At 48.0% G+C, this 22,450-nt stretch overlaps 1 protein-coding gene across 2 annotated transcripts in view; it reads left to right on the top strand.

The window, feature by feature from the left end:
* The window catches only part of LOC118287917 (disintegrin and metalloproteinase domain-containing protein 12-like), a 67,006-nt gene that overhangs the window by 38,150 nt on the left and 6,406 nt on the right, over window positions 1-22,450 (top strand). For both annotated transcript variants that reach the window (XR_004785760.2, XM_035613556.2), the window contains exons 7-18: window positions 3,963-4,028; window positions 4,629-4,700; window positions 5,120-5,289; window positions 5,759-5,843; window positions 8,431-8,579; window positions 15,562-15,739; window positions 18,828-18,917; window positions 19,027-19,222; window positions 19,311-19,419; window positions 20,086-20,284; window positions 20,833-20,910; window positions 22,158-22,266. Coding sequence is in view for 1 of the 2 variants with exons in the window: in XM_035613556.2 (XP_035469449.2) it covers window positions 3,963-4,028; window positions 4,629-4,700; window positions 5,120-5,289; window positions 5,759-5,843; window positions 8,431-8,579; window positions 15,562-15,739; window positions 18,828-18,917; window positions 19,027-19,222; window positions 19,311-19,419; window positions 20,086-20,284; window positions 20,833-20,910; window positions 22,158-22,266 (1,501 nt within the window). In the remaining variant the exon portion in view is untranslated. The remainder of the gene's footprint in view (window positions 1-3,962; window positions 4,029-4,628; window positions 4,701-5,119; window positions 5,290-5,758; window positions 5,844-8,430; window positions 8,580-15,561; window positions 15,740-18,827; window positions 18,918-19,026; window positions 19,223-19,310; window positions 19,420-20,085; window positions 20,285-20,832; window positions 20,911-22,157; window positions 22,267-22,450) is intronic.

The raw sequence follows: 22,450 nt of genomic DNA, 5'->3' as shown, positions 1-22,450 counted from the left end.
AGGAGGCTTTAACATTCCTTTTCTATTTTCTCAATTTAAGAGTGTTTTTCGTTTTAATGACCTGGGGGGGGAGATTTAGACTCCAGAGCACCTTAAGCTTTCCAAGATTCCCCACGCTCGAATAAAAAGGATTTGAAGAAAAGAAAACTCGTGCATCAAGCGGCCAGAGTCAAATAGATTCTTACCACTTGGTTGTCAGTTTAGAAAATGTGGTCCTGTAAATCTGCGTTTGGATTCCGAGCGCGCGGAATCGAAATGGTCGCTCAACTCGACCCCCTTTCACCAGATCATTTGCAATGTAGATATTGGTAAGTGGTCTGCTATATCTCTTAGAAGCTACGTGATGTTGAATTATTCACTCATTCCTTCCATGTGATCTGACGGTGCCCATTAGTGATCCGGAGTGTACGGAGAGCGGGGGTTGATGGACGCCCGTTGGAAGTACATTGGCTGTTAAGTGGCTGCATTTTTCCTGAAAGCGAGATGGAGAACGCAGGCCTGTAGATCACGCCTCCGGCTGGACCCGAGCATCCAGAGTTAAACATATTGCTTTCGAGGGACCACACCCTGCACTCAGCCCCTCACCAAGCCACCCGTCACGGGGATAAATCACAGGGGGCCAGGGTCCCTGCGGGTCTCTATCCTCAGAGGAGTTGGGGCTTTAAAGATGATAAGTGCTGGTAGGTGACAAACAGACTGGGAGTGGACCAACACAGGTGATTTACCAGGTCAATACGACAAGGTAGAGGGATGGCTGGTGTGTACGATGGACAAAGATGTTCCTGGACCCAAAAGGAGGGTAACATATCACAGTTGTGAGGCAGCATACAGTAAGAGTGAGGGACTTTCCTTTGTCTTATAGCAGATCTTTTTTTTTATTTTTGCAATAGTTTAATCATTTCATTAAGGGTATATTGAGATTGAGTGGGTTTTTCAGGAAGCAGGCCAAACATATGGCTGTGCTGGCTCAAACATCCTGCCCTTTCACGTTGTTAGTTTTTATTCATTCACGCAGTAACAGGGATTTTTCTGATGTTTTATTGTGCTGTTTGATTCCTGTTGATGATTATAGTGCTGGCTTCAATGGCAGCTATTGTCTTCGGTGTTAAGGGGGCTGCAAAGAGTCAGCAGACGGCAACACTCCTGACAGCGGCACAATGCAGATGTTCCCCCCCCAACAGAAACAGAGGGAGGGGAAAAGATAACAAACGAAGACGGTGATTATATTGATGATTTATTCCAGTGTGCAAAAAGTATAGATCGCAATGTCCCCTTTCGTTTGTTTGAAATACTACTACGGCCCCTTCCCCCCTCCCAACACAGCAAGAGATGTCGGAGTTAGAAGGGAAAATATCTCTACTAAATGAAGACAGATGTGGTTTGTAAGGGAGGTGGTCGAATACGGTATAATCCCTTAGGCGATTTGAAAAAAAGTGAGAACAGATAAGATAGTGAAGGTTTTTTTGGAAAACGTTGTCGCTCGTAACCAGAGGGGAGCTCCAAGTCCCGTTAGGAACAATGACAGGGTAAAGCAAAAAAATAAAAAGCGAGGACGTAAAGGCCGATCTGCCGGACCCGGTGGCGGCCGCGCGAGCTCACCTCGGGCCGGTTGCGCGGGGGCACCGAGGTGTGCTGCGGCGCTGATAAGCCGCGATGTGTCCTGCTCGAGGGCCTCGCGATAACGAGGCGCGTTGGCAGACTACCCCTGGATGACGAGATTTCGCATTGGGTAGGGAAGGTTACAGAGGTACGATGGCGAGCTGACAGGAACTGCACGTCGACAGCACGGGTTCCTGCAAAATCTCTGTTCTTCACGAGATGTCAAAACTGAACGCGACGCGCAACCGCAGACTGGAATTGTTCTCTGGAGCGGAGCATTTTGGCCAACGGGACGCTCTCTGAAGTGGACTGTATTGATTGAAATAACTCAGAACTGTTGGACAGGGGCCCAATCGGAACAGCAGTTGAGCACTACGGTTCATTGTGTGCCCGTCGTGTATTGCGCGTGGGGGAGAGAATCTAATCACAGCGCTCCATTACTCAGTTTTCATCTTCATCCACACCTGAGCCAGCCCCATTTACTTAATGAAGACTGTGAGATGTGGTTGAAAGCTCTGAAGCCAGTGAGCTGGCCTTCTAAAAAAGTCTTCACCATATAAACTGCATACGAACACCCGTCTCTCTCCCCTCTGATACTGAAGCCGCAGTTGTGCGTAGAATCGGAACTAAGAGGAAGAAGAATCTGAACAATCTGTTCTCGTTCTTGTGCCGCCTATGTGAAGTTGAGTCCTTCAACGTAAAGTGGGTTGTTATTAATTATAGATTTTATTTCATATATATTATAGGTGCACTGATTTGGATGCATACACGTATTATCAGTTTTACAGGGACGGCGCAATGCGTTGTCAATTTGCACCTTTAGTTTAGCTCGGACCTTTCTTTCTTCACCGTGTTGGCCTCAACATGCCGCTCGCGTGTGCGTCTCCTCTCCAGCGGCCTCCGGGAGACTCGGCCGTCGCCACAGGGCGCATTTAGAGCACACTTGCCCATCCTGGCTTATCTATGGAGGAGGCCGATAACAGCAGCGAGGAGCCAGGCTGCCAGGCCAGCGAGGATAAAGGGGGCTCAGATTGGAAGAGGGGCCATGGTGTGAAGGCAGGGAACACTTAGCCCAGCAGGATAGTATAGGCTCTGCGCGTGTGTGAGGTGGAAAGAGCAAGCGTGTGTGCGTGTGTGTGTGTGCGTGTGTGCGTGTGTGTGTGCGTGTGTGTGTTTGTGTGTGTGTGTGTGTGTGTGTGTGTGTGTGTGTGTGTGTGTGTGTGTGTGTGTGTGTGTGTGCGTGTGCACCTGCTCAGTGGCCGCGGGGGCCGTGTTGTCTTTGTCTGGAAATGACCTACATCCATATCATGGCCATGCTCTCTATTTAACCAAGTTTCAATATATTGTTTATTTACAATGTTTTTGGGGTTATTCTGCTGTTATTTATTTACTTTTTCAGTCATTCAATGGTACCCTTGCTAGGGGCGTAGCTGTAAGGACTTCTATCTGTCGGTCCAACACTCTGGCCCAGACGGAATTGTCTCAACAGCTACCGTGAATTATGTACAGACATCCATAATCCAAAGAGGACGAATCTGAACATTTGATGACATCATTAGGTCCAAATTGTACTTTGTATGGTACTTCAGTTTATAAGTAAACAAGTAAAGGATGGTTGATTTGTCCGAATTCTTTGCACCTGATTCTTTCTTCACGGTCGGACTGTGACATTCTTTGACCCCCGCACGTCGCCAGAAATGAATGGGCGTGAAAGAAAAAAAGGAGAAAAAACAGGATTTAAAAGCTCTTGATTTTCATTCTGAACCAGTTTGCTTTTCTTTTTTTTTTGGGACAAAAGCTCACGTCCACGTGTCACAAGTCACACGCTCTTGGATTCGATTTTGTGGACGAAAGCAGTGGGTGTTTTATTTACTGCGTGCCAACAGTGCTGCCACCATTGTCCCAAACTGTGATTTATTGGTGACTAAACTGGTTCCTGTAGAGTGTTATCAGAGGCTTGTGGGTTGTTAGCGGCTCTTATTGGGTCAGACTCAACCGAGTGGCTGTGCTTTGTGCTGAGTCGCACTTCTGCCTCCTTTTGTGTCGCGTGGAGTTCAGGTAAAAAGCCATATTCAAAAGCCACCTGCTAAATTTAGGCTGCTCTTTCCAGAAAGCTGCAGTTAAGTGCGTCCTCCTAATGTCCTTCCTCTTCCTCCTCTACTCCCTTCTCCTCCTCCTCCCCTCTTCATTTCTTGTTTTATCACTTTGTCATTTCCACCCCCTTGCTCCCTCTCCCATTTACTGCCCTCCGTGTCACTTTGCCCCCCCCCCCCCCCCCCCCCCCCCCCCCCCGCCTTCCTCTCTTGTACTGTCTCTCCTCCACGCCCACCTCTTCCCCCTGTCCACTCCCTCTCGTCCCGCAGCACAAGCGCCACGCCCAGACGACGACCAAGTATGTGGAGCTGATCATCGTGGCTGACAACAGGGAGGTAAGCAAAGGTCACGACCTCTTCAGCCTTTGTTGCCAAACTCCCAAAGGGCAGTGGGCTCAGAGGTCACAGGTTTAACGGCCCCCTACATCCCCCTGAGACGCAGATACAGCTCTACCTCGGCTTTGCAGTCGCCTCTGATGTTTCTGCTTATTCATCCATGTCTCTGTCCAGTCCCAGCTACTCTACCTCCCTCCGCATATATCATTTGGCCGCATGACTCACAAATGAGACGATTTCTATTATCTGCCTCGAGGACGGCTCAATGACACGAGGCACACGGGTCAATGTCACATCCTTTGGAGCCGCAGATGCTGAATAATCGCTGGATATAAGACAAGGTGGCTGAGGTTATCTCTTCAGCCCTGAGCTCCACAGAGTAGCTCTTTGATGATAGAAGCTACAGCCGAGGCGCCAGCGGATTTAACGTGACATAGCCTTTGTAGCGGAGCTCCAAGACACCCTGATGTGCAGACTTTTCTAGAGCCGACACGTGTTAATATACCCCAAATGATGTCTTTGATGATGATTGATATGCAAGAGCACGGGTCACGCCTCTCTTCTCTCTGGGCCTTATTCCGTATTGGTTGTGCTGTTCAGTTTCAGAAGCAAGGCAAGGACATGGAGAGGGTCAAGCAGCGGCTGGCTGAGATCGCCAATTACGTGGACAAGGTAACAATCAAATCAACAGAGAGAAAGTGGTGTTGGAATGTGATTTATTCGAGCCCGCCGAGAATTAACCGACCTGTGAGCCGAGGCTGATTGGATTATGAACGCATGATCAATTCCATAAGTCGAATGAGAAATGTTGTGAAGAGGCCACTGAGATAAAACGTGGCTTGGGTGCCGGTTTAATGAAACAGAAGCCAAAGAGGATTTATTCACACGGAGAGCTGTGTGCTGATTAATGTTTAAAGATTCATTCAGAGCCCCACATCACTTTTTAACGAACATATAACAACAGTTGTTATTTTAATGGCCGATGCAAAGTTGAAGAGACGAATGCCAAGCGAAACAGCACGCAAGCCTTCGGCCTGAATCCACATTTCTCTGCCCTCCCCGCTACACCCCTCCTCCTCCTCAACGCTCAGTTCTACAGGGCTCTGAATATCCGAGTGGCCCTGGTGGGCCTGGAGGTGTGGAGCGACGTGGACAAGTGTCCCGTCACCCAGGACCCGTTCACAACCCTGCACGAGTTCCTCGACTGGAGGAAGGTCAAGCTGCTGCCTCAGAAGCCGCATGACAACGCCCAGCTGATCAGGTAGGTCTGGTTTGCAGCATGCACACGTAGCACTGGTGTTTGAATAGAGGTATTCACACTGTTTGAATTGTACTGGATTTATCACAAAATAGTTTTTCTAAGGTGAATATGATTTACAGCCATGGTATGGATGGAAAAGTCGGTCTGATGTTCCATGCATCAGTCCACCAATTTGCAAAATACAGCACTACATTAAATGTGATAGCATTTAGCTCAAAACAGCACATTCTACATTTTTAATAGCATATAAGACTATTCGATGACTATTCGATGTGCAGGGCAATGAAACGTTTCCAACCCGTTTAAGAAAGTCCTAAGATAGGATGGCTGTGAAACACTAACCTAACACTTGTGCAGCAGCCGTCCTCACCTTGCTGCGGTGGCACCTGGGGACCTTCACCCTGGCTGCTGAATTGTGCAGACGTGCTGGATGCTGGAGGAGTGATAACCTCTGCTTATCCATTTTCAGTGGGGTGTATTTCCAGGGCACCACCATTGGTATGGCACCCATCATGAGTATGTGCACAGCCGACCAATCGGGAGGAATCGTCATGGTACGTCCACGCGCTGCAGAATGTATACGCTCGGATACTGTGCAAGAAATGGGGGGGGGGGGGGGGGGGGGGGGGGGATAATTGAATTAATCTGCTGATTTGCCCCCATCCCCTTTTCATCTTCAGTACACCACTGTCTTTCTAATGCCCGTACACTTGCTAAGTGATGAAGTTTGCCCTCCCCCCACCCCCCCGCTAGACTGCCCCCTGAGTTCATCTGTGTGTCACATTGATCCCATCGATCACAACTCTATTTGCATACGGTGCGATCAGTCTGCTCGCTCAGATCCGTTTTACCTCGGTAAGCTCAATATGTGCTGTGCTGGCTTCTCGAAAAAAGAAGAAGAAAAAAAACCGGACCTAAAGCCGTTTCAGCCTTTCACATCTGACGACTGTGACGAGTAAGACGCGTTCCACATCAGCAGGAACAGTTTGCGCGGTCCGGGTAGAACATGCAGGAGGCAGGACATGACGATAAATCCGCTGCACAAAAGCTATGTTTTTGTTTACAGTCAACACGCCCACTCCCTCGCTGTGCATTCTCTTTTTCATTTTTCTTTGGGGGGGGGGATTCTCTTGCTGTGTATTCTCACACGGGCTCACGCGTACATTTTTTCCGGGGATGTCTGGAGCAACATTTGCGGACATTTGCATTCTCCCATGCAGCCCCTCTGGAACAGTTCAGGAAAATGTGCAGACTTCAGTGCATGTCTGAAATCAGCTTTACCTTACCCGTTCGTTCTTCCTCCCTCTGTCCTCCACCCTTTGCCTCGTTCCCCACATCCCTCCTGTCTGACATAATACTCTCATATTTCTCCCCCCCACCACCACCACCACCCCCCAAGTCTCTTGTGTAAGGGGTGAGCTAAGGATTCCAGAGTTGATATTAACCAATATTAACTTCAGGGCACTCACGTCATTTTCCGGGAAGGCAAAATGGAGGGTATGCATTGTAACCTCCGCTGTGCTGCTGATAAATCAGAGCGTATAGTGATTACACGAGGAGTGGAAAGAAAATCTTAATGAGGTGCAACAGATGAGAGAATTGAGGCGCACCGGCGTATGGCAGCCAGAACGAAGAAAATGCACGGGCATCGTCGCGATTGATCGGCCATTACGGAAGGTGTGACCCCTATAGAATGTGCGCAAGTCACCTTGTATTCGTGCCAGTCATGCTCGCTGCCTCTGAGCGGCTGTTTGTCTTGGGTTCTGGCTGGCCGGTGGTAAAGGCTTTACAGCCAGTCCGCAGATGGTTCCTCACTCTCGTCCTCCCAGATGGTAAAAAGTGGAGGCTCGGTCATTACCGTGAAGCTCTGCATACGCACATACATCAGGTCACAGACATTAAGGATGGCTCTCGAAACCACAGACTCTTCTGCTGGGGCAAATCGCAGCCCTGTCGTGTCCCTTCGCTCACAGAGTAACGTTGGACTCATTAATCGTCTTCCCCTGTGGGTCTCATTGCTTTTTCTGTTGTTTTTTTGTTATGCTGTTAAATCCTAAACATCCATTTAAAGACCATCTGAAGTCTCTATTCACCCCGCCCGGAATGTTACATTCATTTCACTGGTGTGGTAGAACACAGCAGTGAGCATGTGGCGTCCTCTTGATCACTTCAGCTTCATCAGTTGCTGAAGGGGATCGGGGGTTTTTCTAGGTATTTCTTCTTCTCATGAATCCAGGCTGTGCAGTCGGATCGCGGCGCTGACAATTGATGACCGTTACTTTGAAAAGCCCCCTGCAGAGCGGTTCATCAGTCTGAGCTCCACTTGCACACTGCACCACTGAATAATGCACAGTGACGAAGACTCCGGAGACACGGTGCTCTGACACGCGGCGCTGCACCCGTGGGGAGCTGATAGCTGCCGCTGCATTATTGATCCTTATTTACACACCTTGCAGGGAATCTGGGTGCCTCAGCCCAACAGCTTTCACGCCGCGTGTGTTACATCGTTGCTCAATCCACACACTGTCTTTAACATCTCCCTTATCTCTGCCTGATTGGCAGTGGGATCGTCAAGACGTCCCCCGAGAGTCGTGCCTCTATCTTTGGAAACCTGTCCGCAAGATTCGCTCGGAGTAGGTCCTTTGTGTCTATTCGTCAGGACGACGCAGCGCATCTGGCTCTGTCGAAGAGCAAGCTGAAGCCGACGGCCCGCAGTCTGCCGTTTCATTTCTCGTTCCAGCGAGGCGACGTCGAGCAGTGGCAACGCTCCGATAAGCGCCGATCCAACAGCATTGTTTGTAATCTTGGCAATGTGCAATTGCGCTCACTTGTTGTGAGTAATGTTCCTCCAGCGGGTCCTGTGGGGGACAACCATTTTGGCTTGTATGAAATGTTTTTAATATTTGTTATTTTCCTCAGAGTATGCAATCAGAGCGGTCTGTTTTTAATTAGCTATTGTTCGCTGCAACAGAAAACTGTGAACTGCACATATTCTATTATTGGAAGATGCTCGTGGCATATTTTCTAGACTACAAATGCACATGATGAATCACACAGGAGGTTTTATGTTAAATAGTGAGATGAAATGTCGAGTTCGGTTTCTGCATGATGTATTCTTTTGTTGTTGCTTTGTTTTTTCAGGACCATTCAGACAACCCCCTGGGCGCTGCAGTTACTCTGGCCCATGAGCTCGGACACAACTTTGGAATGAACCATGACACGCCAGAGAGGGGCTGTGGCTGCAGGGTGACGGTGGATCGCGGCGGCTGCATCATGACCCCCTCCACCGGGTGAGTAGCAGCATCTGTCTTCGCAATTAAGAGTCAATAGATATACAAGACAGCCGACTCTTGACTCCTCATTGCTAAATCCAGGAATGCAGGAGTTTTATTTCCGCTGGTTGGCCTTCATCGGCCTCAGGACATGCGCTATCATTCACCGTTGCGGCGCACTCCTGTGAGGGCCCCTTTTTTGGTCAGGCTTTACAAATAACGTCTCGCTCCAGGACCGTCCGAAATGCATCGAGCACGATGTCAAGCCATTATTAACTTTAAATTGATTTAGTGGCTTATTGAATACAGAAAGAGTCGCTCAAAGAAGCACAGATTGTGATCATATGTAAACTTTATTCCACATGTGGTCCATTTCTAATTTACTGTCCGTGGGAGCAGTAAGCAAATGATGCCGTCGAAGTGCCGGGCTGTCGGGTTTTACGGCCGATTCAACAGCTGCGCTAATGTCCCGAGGGAATATGACTCATTCTGAAATTCGGACGCCAACGGTTCAGTGGCAGTGCATGGCCAAAGCTGCATTTTCACTCATACCAACACGATGTAGCTGAAATCCAGTTGAGCAAAGAAGAGTGCACATGTGAGACGCATCAAACGATCTATCAAGTCTGAGGTGTAGTTATTGAATAATTGCTCACCGTGGATTTTGCTCCGTCTGACATCTTACAGTAGACCGAGCTGAGGGAAAAGGATGTTTCTGGGTGGAAACCTTGAGTATCATTTCCAAGGCCTAGTGGTCTGTGAGAGCCTCAGACTGGTGTTTATGCTGGAAATATCCCCCCGTATTTGGTTTGGACCAGGTCCACGAAAAACAGGGTAACACTATTCTTGATTATAGACTTTATAAGAACAACACACGAGTAAGATATAGATTTTGTATTCTGACACTGACTCAGAGGGTATCCCTGGTCAAGGACTCTGTCCAAAAATGGAAACACGATGAGATCAAACAAAAAAAGAGAAAGAAATGTTTGTTGAAGTAGAAATAAAATGGTTTTCTTTCCGGCTTGCTCCTTCTCTCTTCGTGGCAGGCACCTTTTCTTCCATGTCTACAGCCATTTAGAGCGATGCTATTCTTTGACATACGTGCATGCAACTTATATGTTGGAAAAATATCTCTGCAGCTTCAAATAAATAGTTAAATACATCCAAAAAAACAGTCCATTACACAGTTTTTGTGCAGGGTAAAACGAATCACCTCTCCTTTAGAATATCTGAATCTAAAGTTGCACGTAGCGGTGACGAACATCTCTAAATGTTTCAAAAAATGTTTGTACCAAAGAAACCCAGAAATAGAAATTATTAGAAAATTAAATTTTTTTGCTGTGCTCTGCACAGATGCTGCTATTTTTTCCCTGCAGCTGACAAAAGGAGGAAACGATCTCGTCCTTGGTTTCAGAATAATCCCCTCTACACCTCCGTATTGCTCCACATTGCTCCTCTGCCATTTAATCCCGGATTAAGGAAGCGATTCATTTAAATGAGGATGTTCAGGAACTACATATTCCCCTCATTCTTCCTCACTTAATTCCAGGTCAGCGCCGTATGCTCTGCCTGAGGCGGAACATTTCCCCAGAGGTCCGGCCCACCCAGTTCCCACTGCATGTGGCCGCACATTGGGCTCTGCTGCAATCCCCTGACCGCTGTTTCTCACCCGACAGTTCGGAGTCATTTGTTTATAACATTGGCCCCCGTGTTTTCCTCCAAAGGTGACTAGCTCTCGTCGAAGCACAACGTGTCCATGCAGAATGGCTCCTCACCAAGGCCGAGGCTTGGAGGACTTTGGTACAACAGCCCCACTGATTACCAGCTCCTGCGTTCAGTAATTGAAAAAACGGGGGGGGGGGGGGGACTTGTCGACGCTCAAGTCCGTGTGGTGTGCCTGTTTTGGTTTTGCTGTTTTTATTGATCGTTCGTTTTCACCAAATAGAGCACAAACCCATCATGCTCTCGTGGACTTTGCCGTGGCTCCGAGGGGAGTAGATAATTAGATCCAGTTTAACATTATTATACTCGGATTGTGGGGTAAGGGGGGGGGGCAGTAAAACTGTAAGCTATCGCAGTGCCAGCTGCACATCTGCACAGAGCGCTGCTTGTTTCCTGCTCACACTGGTCACGGCAAATTTTTTCGCGTCTCCCCCCCCCCCGCCCCCCCGCCCCCAACCGGCTGCAGATGAGAACAGGCCGGTGTGTCTCATCCTCAAAAAACACACAGGGATACAGTGACTGAGCTGCAGCACCACAGACACGGGAGCGCAAATGTTGTGCGCAAACATGTACATTGAAAATCCATCTCTCAGGAAACGGGAATCCCACGGCGTTCTGTGCTCCGTCCTTCAGTGACATCGCTCCCCATCGTTGGCTGTGATGGTCCGCCTGAGGCTTGTTCACTGCGATTCTGAGAGTCTAATTGCTCAGTTCTCTTAAAAACAAAGTTTTGCCGTTTAACACCTTTACCGTGAAACAAACAATCAGATGCCTGTTTTATGGGATTCTAAGTAAAACGCCAGCGTGAAAGCCCTTTAAATCGTACCGTGGACCTGGCCTCCAGATGTATGCAGATGATGATATCATAAATGTATCTGGTAGATTATTCCCTCAATGTCCACTAAAAGTTGCAGCAAAATTACTAAATATTTTTGGATTATTTACTCTAATGTTTTATATTGGAAATAAAGTTACTAAATATGATGTATGATTTGTATATGCTATGTACATTTTATGAACGCTCGCCATCTGTCACACAAGCTGATCCATTGATGGACAGACTTGCCTTGTTCAAGCAGGGCCAGGTCCCGAGTGATGATCACTTGCAGCGCAATATCACAGCGACTGGTGCGTTTCCCTTGTCATGATAATAATCGGGAATCGCGCAAAGTCAGTGAGAGGGTCTATGGCATTCCGTGGAAATGTGACCCATGCCCTGCCGAAGAACAGGAACTCTCCAGTATGCCTTGTTTAATTGGGTCCATGGGGAAATCAATGCTTTTTTCAGTTTCTGAAACATAGGATAGACTGTCAGGCACCGACGGCCATAACAGATCATATCACCTAATGTCGTTGCCCAGAGCTCGGTTTCAGTGTGCACAGACGAAGGCGTTAAAATTCATATTAAATGTGTGCAGCCGGGGCAAGTATGAAATATTTGTCATAGTCACAGTTGTCAAGTTTGAATTAGCCTTTATTTCGCATCCCATGCCAGACGATCAAGGTCTTCCAAAATGTAATAAAAGTGTGATAACAAAATGAAGATAGGGTCACATTTTGTGTTTTCTCTAAAAATCTTCCCACCATTTCAAGGGGTTTGGTGGAAAAATGCTTTGGCAGATGCGTCACTGGAAAGGCCAGCAGATCTAATTCATAGCCTGATCAGTGTTTTATGGCTGAAAAGATGTGACATGAACTGGCTGTGTCGGATGTGCTGGAACGGGTTTCCTGGTGTTCTCCCTGAGTTGAACCACAATGACGGAGGAGGAGAGAGAGCTCTGCCCAGCTAAATAAGGGTTCCTGTGTATTTTTAATCTTATATTTTGCTTCAGAGGATTTGTAATTGCTGGTGAAATAACGTTTGGATTCGTAAGTCGTACTTAAACATGACCTTCATGCGTTTGTCATGCAGAATTTTAACGGGCAATGTCTCGTTATTTTATATTATAGCTGAAGGAAAACTGCGCTGACAGCTTTAAGCAGAGCGAACTTTTGATCCAACAGAAATCTTTGAATCCATTTGGCCTTTGATTTTAGTTTGGTGGTCCCACACTTTCTTTTCTGTTTTGGACAAGCGAGCAGTGCAGAAAATATAAAACTACAAGAATCTATTGAATTCATGAATATTAATTTGGTTGTTTCTCTGGATCTCTGGCAAAAGACCCCATGTACCGAAGACAGTTCTCTTTAAATAAGACTGACGAGGTGGGTCAAACTGACAGCAGGCAAATAGATAGTAGATACAGAGAGAAAAGTATGTAGCTATAGTTGTCAACTGTCACAGATCCCATTTACCTGACACAGTTTATCTCCCCTCTTGTTGAAGCAGCGGGGCTGTGAGACGTTTGAGAGACTCCAGCTCCTTAGTGTTATCACAACCAGGGGAAAGATCATAGAGACATGTAACAGATCTGGGAATGGTTCCCTTATCACCGGACCTCCCACCGATCCCTTCAAGCCTCGTCTGGCCACTGCCGCGGCTTAGTCGCGCTGATTGCTCTGTACACTCTTATCAACCATCCCCTGCTGCACCTCAGGGGCGTAGTGTCGGAACGCCGACTGCCGGTTAGAGACGGAAAAAAGAGCGGAGAGGAGTTGATCCCGTGACGCTACTGGAGCAAGCCCGGGGTGGACGACGATGCCGCAGTGTAAGAGCGAACAAAGGGACCAGGCGGAGGTGAGAACGGCTCATCCGTTGTAAAACCAGAACAGGATGGGTGGAAGCCCCGTAGGGTCACAGGGTCATACTGGGCCTTTTCTCTCGAGGTGGGGGCCCAGACTCCCCTGGGACGAGTGGTTGTCTCGAGTGTCTGCAGTTCGCCGTGGGCCCCAGATGTGCACACCACGACCGGCCCTGGCACCGCTCCACTGGCCCTGGGGACTGCAGCTGTGAAATGCCATCGACTGTAATTCATCGGTGCCTCTGCCTTTCCACAGTCATTATTCCTCCATCCCACCCCCAGACTGTTGCAGGGTGGACCAATTATTTCTGTATTGCCTCTCATAAAGAACAGCTGGATCCCGAGCTGCTCATGTATCTCAGACTTAGCAAGAGAATGGGGGGGGGGCGAAAAACAAGGATGTGAGTGTTTGTCATGCATTGCATGGGCTGGTAACCGAAGAGCCGGAGTGAGTTCATGGAAATGCAGTAAAAGAGCGGCTGCAACATGAGCAAGCAATTTTGGCCCGGGCTTTGGGGGCAAAGAGGAAATCAACAACAGCAGTGGCTGAGGAAGTGGCCTGACTGTGGAACAGCAGCCTTGACAGCTGTTCATCATAGCGGGAACCCCCCCCCCCCCCCCCCCCCCGAGGTGCTCGGACGGGAGGAGCAGAAACAAAAGAGGGGGCAATTATGGTTTTCCTTATTTTTGCTCGTTCCTTTTGACATTTCACTTCACCACAAATTCACCAGGCTCTTTTGCTTTAATCCAAACATAAAGATGGCGGGGGGGGGGGGGGGGGGGGGGGGTTGCGAGGTACCCCACTTTCACCTAACGCAACCTCTGGATAGTATTGACGTTGGAGAGCAGCGGGGCCGCGTGTGCGGGGGGAGGGTGGTCAGCAGCAGGAGCTGATGTAAGCTGCCTCCGCACATGATGGAAATCAAAGCCGAGAATGAGGTCATGTCAAAACATCCACAGATTCATGACATATTTAGAGCCGTATTAGATCCAATCAGAGGATAAAACACAGTTTGTTGTCGACCCAGAAGTGCCTCCATCTTTGCGAAGGTAAAAAAAAAACAAACCCCCAAGGCTCAGCCTCATAGCTGAAAAACAAATTGACGACTCCACATATGAACTCAGGTTCCGGTCATGTAAACACCTCATCGAGCCGTCATGCATCTGGCTGCTAAGACCCATTTCGTCGCTGTCCCACCCCCTTGATGCCACAGCAGCTCGGGCTGCATATGAAGTGCCCCTTATGCACAAGCTCCTCATGAAATACGCCTGTTGGAAGATTTGACATCACCCAATTCTGCTACGATCGTGACATGTTTGCTGTAGGCAGGGCTGCAAGCAAACCAGCCCATTTCCAGCGCTGTCATTTTTGGGGGGAAAACACATTATGCACTGAATACATGAAAACGAGTATGATTTACTCCGTTGACAGTTTGCTTATCTGGACTTCCCTTCTCCTGACAACCATCTGTTGGGAGGGCTGCGGCTGCTGTTGCCGGGTGCACGCTTGGTTTATTTATTATCCCGACTGCAGCAGAGTGAGCACTCTCGCCGCTGCGACACAGGGGAAAAAAAAGGTCTAGCTGACCCCCGCTCAGGGAACAAAACGAGGCCCGCTCGAGGCCACGGGCCCGGACCAGGCGGGTGGGTGGCAGAGGTGGCAGAGGCGTTAAGAATACAATTGAATGGCGTGCTTCAAAACTTTGCATTTCAGAAAAAAGTCAAGTGTCCTTCACGGACTTTGGGCATGTCAGTTGTCCTGGATCTCCCACTCGTCGTCTCATACCATGCACTCATCCAGAGGAGCACAGGAATATTACGTACAGATGCAGCCATTCTGACCTTTTTTCATTCCCCGCCATTTTCTGGTGTGGGTGGAGGTGCTAAAAACCTCATATGGTCCTTTTTTTTTTATTAAGCGACACATAGGGAAAAAGATACAATCTGCACATATTCATGCACACACACACACACACACACACACACACACACACACACACACACACACACACACACTGTCATCTGAGGCACTATATTATCACAGAAAAAAGCTCAATAAAGCCACATGAGGTCTGTAACAAAGCTTTTGGCAGACAGAACCCTGGGCTGTGTGCTCTCCCCATTGAGCAGACCACCCTCCCTGTCTGCTCCAAAAACAATATTAAAAACACACAATCCCCCGACTCTGCCAAATTTATGGGTGTTGCAAGTCTTGCACAGGAAGCACTTTTTGGTATGACTTTTTATGATTCCCTGTCTCATAAAATATGCCTTATCAGATCCCCCTCTCTCTCTCTCTCTCTCTCTCTCTCTCTCTCTCTCTCTCTCTCTCTCTCTCTCTCTCTCTCTCTCTCTCTCTCTCTCTCTCTCTCTCTCTCCGTGGAGGGAGAAGTCGCCGGGGGCCCCCCCGCGCCGCTCGCACGCCGATGGAGCTTCGGAGAGATCGTGGCGCCGGAGGGTTTAATTGATTTTGTGATTAGCGGCAATTAGCTCTGATTGCATCAGACCGAAGCACAGTCTCCCCCCCCCCCCCCCCCCCCCCCTCCCTCTGTTTGTGTCACTCACAAAGTGCTTTTTGCTTCTGTCGCTCGCAGGTATCCGTTCCCCACGGTGTTCAGCAGCTGCAGCAAGAAGGACCTGGCGGCCAGCTTTGAGAAGGGCGTCGGGATGTGCCTGTTTAACATGCCGGAGGTCAAGGTGCTCTACGGCGGGCAGAAATGTGGCAACGGCTACGTGGAGGAGGGGGAGGAGTGTGACTGCGGGGAACTGGAGGTGAGCGCGTGATGTAGTACAGCGGTAAACGGACTTTGTTTTTATCTCCAGACCCCCAACAGTTCTTCAGCGTTCTTGTTTTACTGTACAGCCCCCTTCTGCCAAAATTAAAATCACTTCTATAACTACGTCCCGTAAATCGTTTTTAATTATATTTTCCCCATTTGAGAAATGAAATAAGGAGAAGCAGTAGTGTGGGGGGGGGGGTTCTGTAGCTTTTCTCTGACTGAAACATGGCTCGAGCTAACATTTCCCGAAGTGAAAACAGTTCAGTATCAAAGCTGACGGCACCGAGCTCTCGTAACGCAAACGCAGTCTGCGGAAAATGACCCCTTGAAGACGAGCGTGTGAATTTATTCCTTCCTGCACTGAGGAGGTGTTTTGTGAGGACGGCTGTCTGGTCGTGGCACAGTCCGCCGAGTGGAAACATCGCTGACAGCCTCGCCCTGTCAACGGGTGAATTATTTGAACGAATCTGCGTTGGCATGCGCATACGTAATGCCGGCACACGTTGCCAACGGCTCCCGACTGCGGGCCGATCCGACCGTTAATCATGACACAGCTGACAATCAGCGGTGGCGAAGCTAACGAGCGCAAGTGTGAAATATGAAGGGGACATCTATTATGACTTGGAAGGATATTTTGAACTACATGAGGGCCTGCGCGAGGCCGTGCCTGGATTTTCCGCCGTTTGTTTACACCTTAATGCCCAGGGAGTCTTCTTGTGAGCGGTTCAGGCGTCAGCCCGGGTTGGGCTCAAAGTGGCCTTGTCCTTCAAAACAAAGAACTGACACAAGCCCCGCAGGCCTGCGCCAGCAGCAATAACAAAGCTCTCCGCGGAGCTGAGCAGCGACAGGCCGACCCAGGCCAGATCAGAGTGCTCAGACAGCACCTCTCTCCGCCATTAAAAAATCCTCATTAAAAAAGAAAAAAGAAAAAGGCGCCTGGGTCCTATTCCTCACAATCACAGGCTACTTTCTTTTCAGTGCGACTCCTCCGCCTCCTTTTGGCCCTGGGGACCATGGGAAAGGCCCTTAATGGTTTTTTAAGGCTGAAAGAAGTTCTGGAAGGCCCATCATGTCCGCCGTGTCCCCTGCCAGCTCCATCCATCTACTTCCTCCCAAGTCGAAACTTCACTCGGCTGCACAGTATGTTCAGACCTTAATGGCGAGCGGGGAAAGAGCTGCGCACCCTGAGGGTCCGGTCGGCCCGCCTCTGTGTGAGATCACACGCGCACGAGGCAGACGTGCACATCTAGTACTCCGAGCCCCGATTGAGTGCTGGCCTCCATGTGTATCAGAAGGTGGAGAGTTGCTGATTGTTGCGGGGCGTGGCTCACGATAGTGGCTAACGTGAAACAGATGGGCCTCTCCGGCGGAGTGGAGAAATGTTACGGCCATGTTGTGGTGCGGATACGCTTTGTCTCTCCTTGCATTGCGAAAAGGCCGAAGAATACCTCAATGGCCTTGTTTTCGGATGATTCAATCTGGGTTTTTTTTTCGTTGTTGTTGTTGCTTTCCAAAATAAACGATCCTGTCCGCCAAACTCTCACGTTCCAAATTAAAACTTGCTTTAAGTTGTTGATTTTTCGGAGAGATATTCAATCTGTGTTGTGGCTCAAGCTTACAAGCACGGGCTGTGGGAGGCTGATTGCATGCTTGTTGTCTCACTAATATTCCAAACAACTATCGAGATCAAACATGACGGCTTTGCAGCACTGTAAGTTTACACATTTTTAAATTAAAGTTGGGTTTTTTTTAAGGTCCCACTGCGGTGTGCAAAAAACTTGTTTTACCAATGCTCAAGTGCATGAAACCTGTATTCTCTTGAATGGCCAGCAGGGGGACGACTCCACTGGTTGACTATACTTCTCACACGATTCATAACGTCAGTAAACATTTTCCTGAGGAGTTAATGTTCTCAATCTCTAGTTTAAGATCTTCTTCAATACAGCACGAGGTTCATTTTTGTAAATGATGGTCCCATTTAGAGTCAAATAGACGGTGTGCATTGGAGTGTGGAGGCCTTGTGATTGACAGGTGGCGCCGTCCAATAGGCGTATGTTCGCAGGTGTAGGTGCATGTGCAGTGTCCTCAAGCTCCCACCCCTCGCTCCTCCAAATATGGTTACTTCTGGTTCCAAGAAACCAAGATGGCGCTGGCCAAAACGCAATGGCTGACGTCACGGTGGGTTGCCACTTGTGCCTGAGCAGACTGCTACACTCGGATTATTCAAAAAACGATACTGTAGAATTGGAAAATTGGAAACAAGTTGAGTATGTGTTTGGTTCCTGACTGCAGACGGTACTGCCCTGCTAACTCCTGCCTGGACAGAGGTTGCATGATGAGCTGGAAGGGTTGTACACTCATCTGTGTGCATTACAACCCGCTGGTAAAACTCCTCCCCCTCCTCCTCTCCGACACATTTGTGTCGTGTTGCTTTAGTGTATGAACTCCAACATTTACTAGAATTAACAAAAAAAAACAGTCTTGCGTCAGGAACCTTCATCTGAAGTTTTCTTTGATTATATCTATAGATGTTTTTTTCTAGTTGTAAGTCAAGATTGTGTGCGACGTGGTGGCTCCACTTTTGTGTTTTACTTCAGACAATATCTTGCTTACTCAACTGGTGGGTTTTTTGTCTCGTTTTATACAAGTCAATTTCTCTAGGTTACACAACACGTTGCTTGTTTATAGAAGGGATTCTTCTCTTCTTCTTTTTTTTTTGCAGTGTGCCCTTTTCTTTCCTCTTCTCCTCCCTTTTTTCTATTTCCTTCGCCATCCCGCTCTCGGCTACGGGGGTCTGAATGAGCTTGTAAGTCCTGTCAGATGGAAAGCTTGTTGTTTTTAGAGAACTAGAAACTGCTGTTTCCCTTCCTCTGCCAAGTTTTTTTTTTGGGGGGGGGGGGTTTGCTGCGGAACACACTCCTGCTGGGGTTGCATTCCTTCTGATAACAAAGTCTGAGCATTTGCTCCGAGGTGAAATATGATCGCTTTATGTTGAGTTCAATTTTCCCCTTACTTTTGTGCCCCCCCTCACGTGCATTAACTCGCTTCACTTCTTTCTCTTTTTTTTTTCCTATCCAAAGGAGTGTATGAATCCCTGCTGTAACGCTACCACCTGCACTCTGAAGGGGGACGCTGTCTGTGCACACGGACAGTGCTGCCAGGACTGTCAGGTAAGAAACCACTGACTAGCCTGGACTAGTCTTCGATCCTCACCATTAATGACATTTGGTGGCTTTGGTAGGTTTCCTTCACCTCTTGTTGCGCGCTGTCTCGTTGTAGCTGAAGCCAGCCGGCACTCCATGCCGTGAATCCGGCAACTCTTGTGACCTGCCCGAGTTCTGCACCGGCGGCAGCCCCCACTGCCCCTCCAACGTCTACCTGCACGACGGCCACGCCTGCCACAACGTGGACGGCCAATGCTACAACGGCATCTGCCAAACTCACGAGCAGCAGTGCATCACACTGTGGGGGCAAGGTACGCGGTATTTGCCTGACGCATGCTGTTCGCAAATGGCTCCATAATGGTTCTTCGAAAAAAATGGGTTTTAATTGTGTGTTTGTAGGGGCCAAGCCAGCGCCGGGCATCTGCTTTGAAAAGGTCAACTCCGCGGGAGACCCTTACGGCAACTGTGGCAAGGACTCCAAAGGCTCCTTTGCCAAATGCGAAGCGCGGTAAGACCTGGTGTCCCCATAGAAACCAGTGAATGGAGATAATTTGTTTGTCAGTTGTGGAAAGCGGTGAAGGGCATCTACTGTATTTTTGCTGTCTTTGACAGAATGATGGGTCTCATTCATTGCTAGAGACTGGAATGTATGCGATTAACTAGTCGATTAATGATTAGTAGCTTATGTTATTAAAAAAATTATAAATGCAAAATTGGTTCCAACCTCTAAAATGTGAGAATTTGCTTCATTCTTTCTGTTCTATATCATTTTAAACTGCATATTTCGTGGCTAACTGACTGTTGCTTGGGTAAAAACAGCTAATTACGTTAAGTTCCACATTGGGCTCTGGCAACTTGGAATGGCCTTTTTGACATTTTACAGACTAAACTATTAATCAAAAGGAAAAAAAACACCCTGGCACATTTAATAATGGAAATGATCATTAGCCACAGCCCTAATTGCGGGTTACAGAGTCACTCGGTGCAATGAAGCAAGGTAGAAAATCTCTCAGGTTGTGGTCTGAAGACAAACACAAACAATCTGCCTCCGCTGCTGGTTTCTCTAATTGGACAGAAACAGTGGGAACAAAAATCATTTTCGTGTACATGCATTTGGGAAAAAAAACGGTGACACGTTATTCAATTATCCCATTGTTATTCTCCCTGTTTGCAGAGATGCTAAGTGTGGCAAAATCCAGTGTCAAGGAGGAGCTAACCGCCCAGTAATTGGCACCAATGCTGTTTCCATAGAGACAAACATACCCTTGCAGGGAGGGGGAAGGATACTGTGCCGAGGTACGCACGTCTACTTGGGGGATGACATGCCCGACCCCGGCCTGGTCCTGACGGGCACCAAGTGTGGAGATGGGAGGGTGAGAGATGAGGCCTGCGATGGTTGAATACAGCCAGTGTGCACACACACACACACACAGACACACACACACACACACACACACACACACAGACACGCATGCAGCACACAAATCAGGCCACTCATTAGAAGTTACTGAACTAATACTTTTACTCAATTACTGTACTCAGGTCATTTTTAAGGTGCTATTTCCATGCTGGTCTTTACTTCTACTGTAGAAATGTGCTCTCTAATCAAGCAATTTATTTGTTATTTTGTAAATTTGAAAATTTACGGAAAAAACCCAATAAACTTATGAGATTTAATGCATCGGTAGATTACTCCTTATTAAAACTTGAACCAGCTACAACATTAAAAGTATAAGTATAAAGTATAAAGTATATACCCTGAAGTGTTTCGTGAGGGGGGGGGGGGAATTAAAAGAAACGGCGAGCTGGATCTGCTGGCATTTTTCTCGTAAAAGATGAAGGGGCTTGGAATATTACCGAAATGCTCGTTGAAACTCAAACTGTCCATTTTTTTGTTTGTCGTGTCTTTGTGTAATCTCAGATGTGTCTGAATCGTCAGTGCCAGAACGTCAGTGTGTTCGGTGTGCTCGCGTGTTCAGCCAAGTGCAGTGGTCGAGGGGTGAGTACGGCACCTTTCATCCCATTCCAGTGTTGTGAGGAACGAACGCGATAGCCGCCCATCTCCAACCAGCCCCCCCCCCCCACCCTGCCCAGTTGCGTTGCTTATTTAATATCCCATTCCTCTTTTCATACAGAAGCTCATTTTGAGCTCTAATATGTTCCAAATCCCTGGCATACGGTGGGTAGAGGAGCCTTTACTGTGCCTCGCAATCAATCATTCTGGATGCTGAAAGGTTCAATCAATTAGCTGTAATGGCTTTATTTATGTTCGGCCTTAAGTGCCATCCATCATGCTCTCGGGGCAGTCGTCCTTGTCCCAAAAAAACTGTGCTGAAATATGAAGGCCACACTTTGTTTGGCTAAATGCTGGGGCAGTGACACACGGCTTGACTTTGAGCCGGGGGAGCGCGGGCGGCTATTGGATTTTTCTTCAGCGCGCCTACGGGTGGTCCTGCTCGCGGTGAAGTGCGTGGCTGCGTGGCGTTACCCTTAACTTCACCGCTCCGGTCCCAGAGGCTTTGTCTGTGACTGGGAACAGTTTTTCCCTTCATCAAAAGCTTCGGAGGAAACCATTTTTTTTTTTTTTTTACTGTCTCTTAAAATTAAACGTCTCCAGTTATGACACGGTCATACTTGTTTGTTTAGCTCCAATTAAGACATATCCATAAAGCTGGGGGGACGGTTTTACTCGCAGAAATAAAATGATGTTGCTCCTCCAGGAGTCCTGGGCACCCCTGCATGCACAGATTAGATCAAGATGTTGCCTTTGGAAAGAGGCCCTCACCTGCTCCACATTACCCTGCAGGGGGAATCCTCTTAGCCTGCGATCTGCAGGAGTGTTTGTTGACTGTGGTGTGTAGTGCTGAAACAGCACAGGCAGAAAATGAATTAACAACAACTTTGAAAATCAATTCATCATTTAAAGTCATTTATCTTGCAAAATAAATAAATAAATAAAACGCATTCTCTGATTTGAGCTTCTCGGCCCCTGAAAGTTGTGGTAGTCACTTTTCCCAACTCTTTGCAGTTTTAGTAGATTGATTCTTTGATTAATTGAGAAATTGATTTATCAATGATTCATAAAAAAAAAAACATTAGTGGAGGCCCTCGTTAATTCACTGGAGTCTGCGTCCACTTTCTTTTTCACTGATGAAGTGAACTTACTGGAACTTGGATGAGTGCAGCAGCTGCATATTATAGGAGTGTCGTGCACATATCATAATCATCCTTTTTGATACGCCACAGGTCTGCAACAACAACAAGAACTGCCACTGTGAGGCTCACTGGGCGCCTCCGTTCTGCGACAAGGCGGGTTTCGGAGGGAGCGTGGACAGTGGCCCCGTCAGGTTGGCAGGTCAGTCGACCGAGCAAGTCGAGCGCTTGGGGTCATGAAGGTCATTGGAGTGGAACGTTTGAGCACTTCAGCAATCACGCAGAAAATGTGTGACTCAGGCTCAGGCGCAAACTAAAACTGAGGAATCCTTTTCCTCCGCGGAAAAACCAAACCTCAAAGGAAGAAACTGCTTTTAAAGAATTCA

This window comes from Scophthalmus maximus, chromosome 16, assembly GCF_022379125.1.
Source record: "Scophthalmus maximus strain ysfricsl-2021 chromosome 16, ASM2237912v1, whole genome shotgun sequence".
Classification (NCBI taxonomy): domain Eukaryota; kingdom Metazoa; phylum Chordata; class Actinopteri; order Pleuronectiformes; family Scophthalmidae; genus Scophthalmus; species Scophthalmus maximus.
This window is presented reverse-complemented; position numbering and strand designations above follow the sequence as displayed.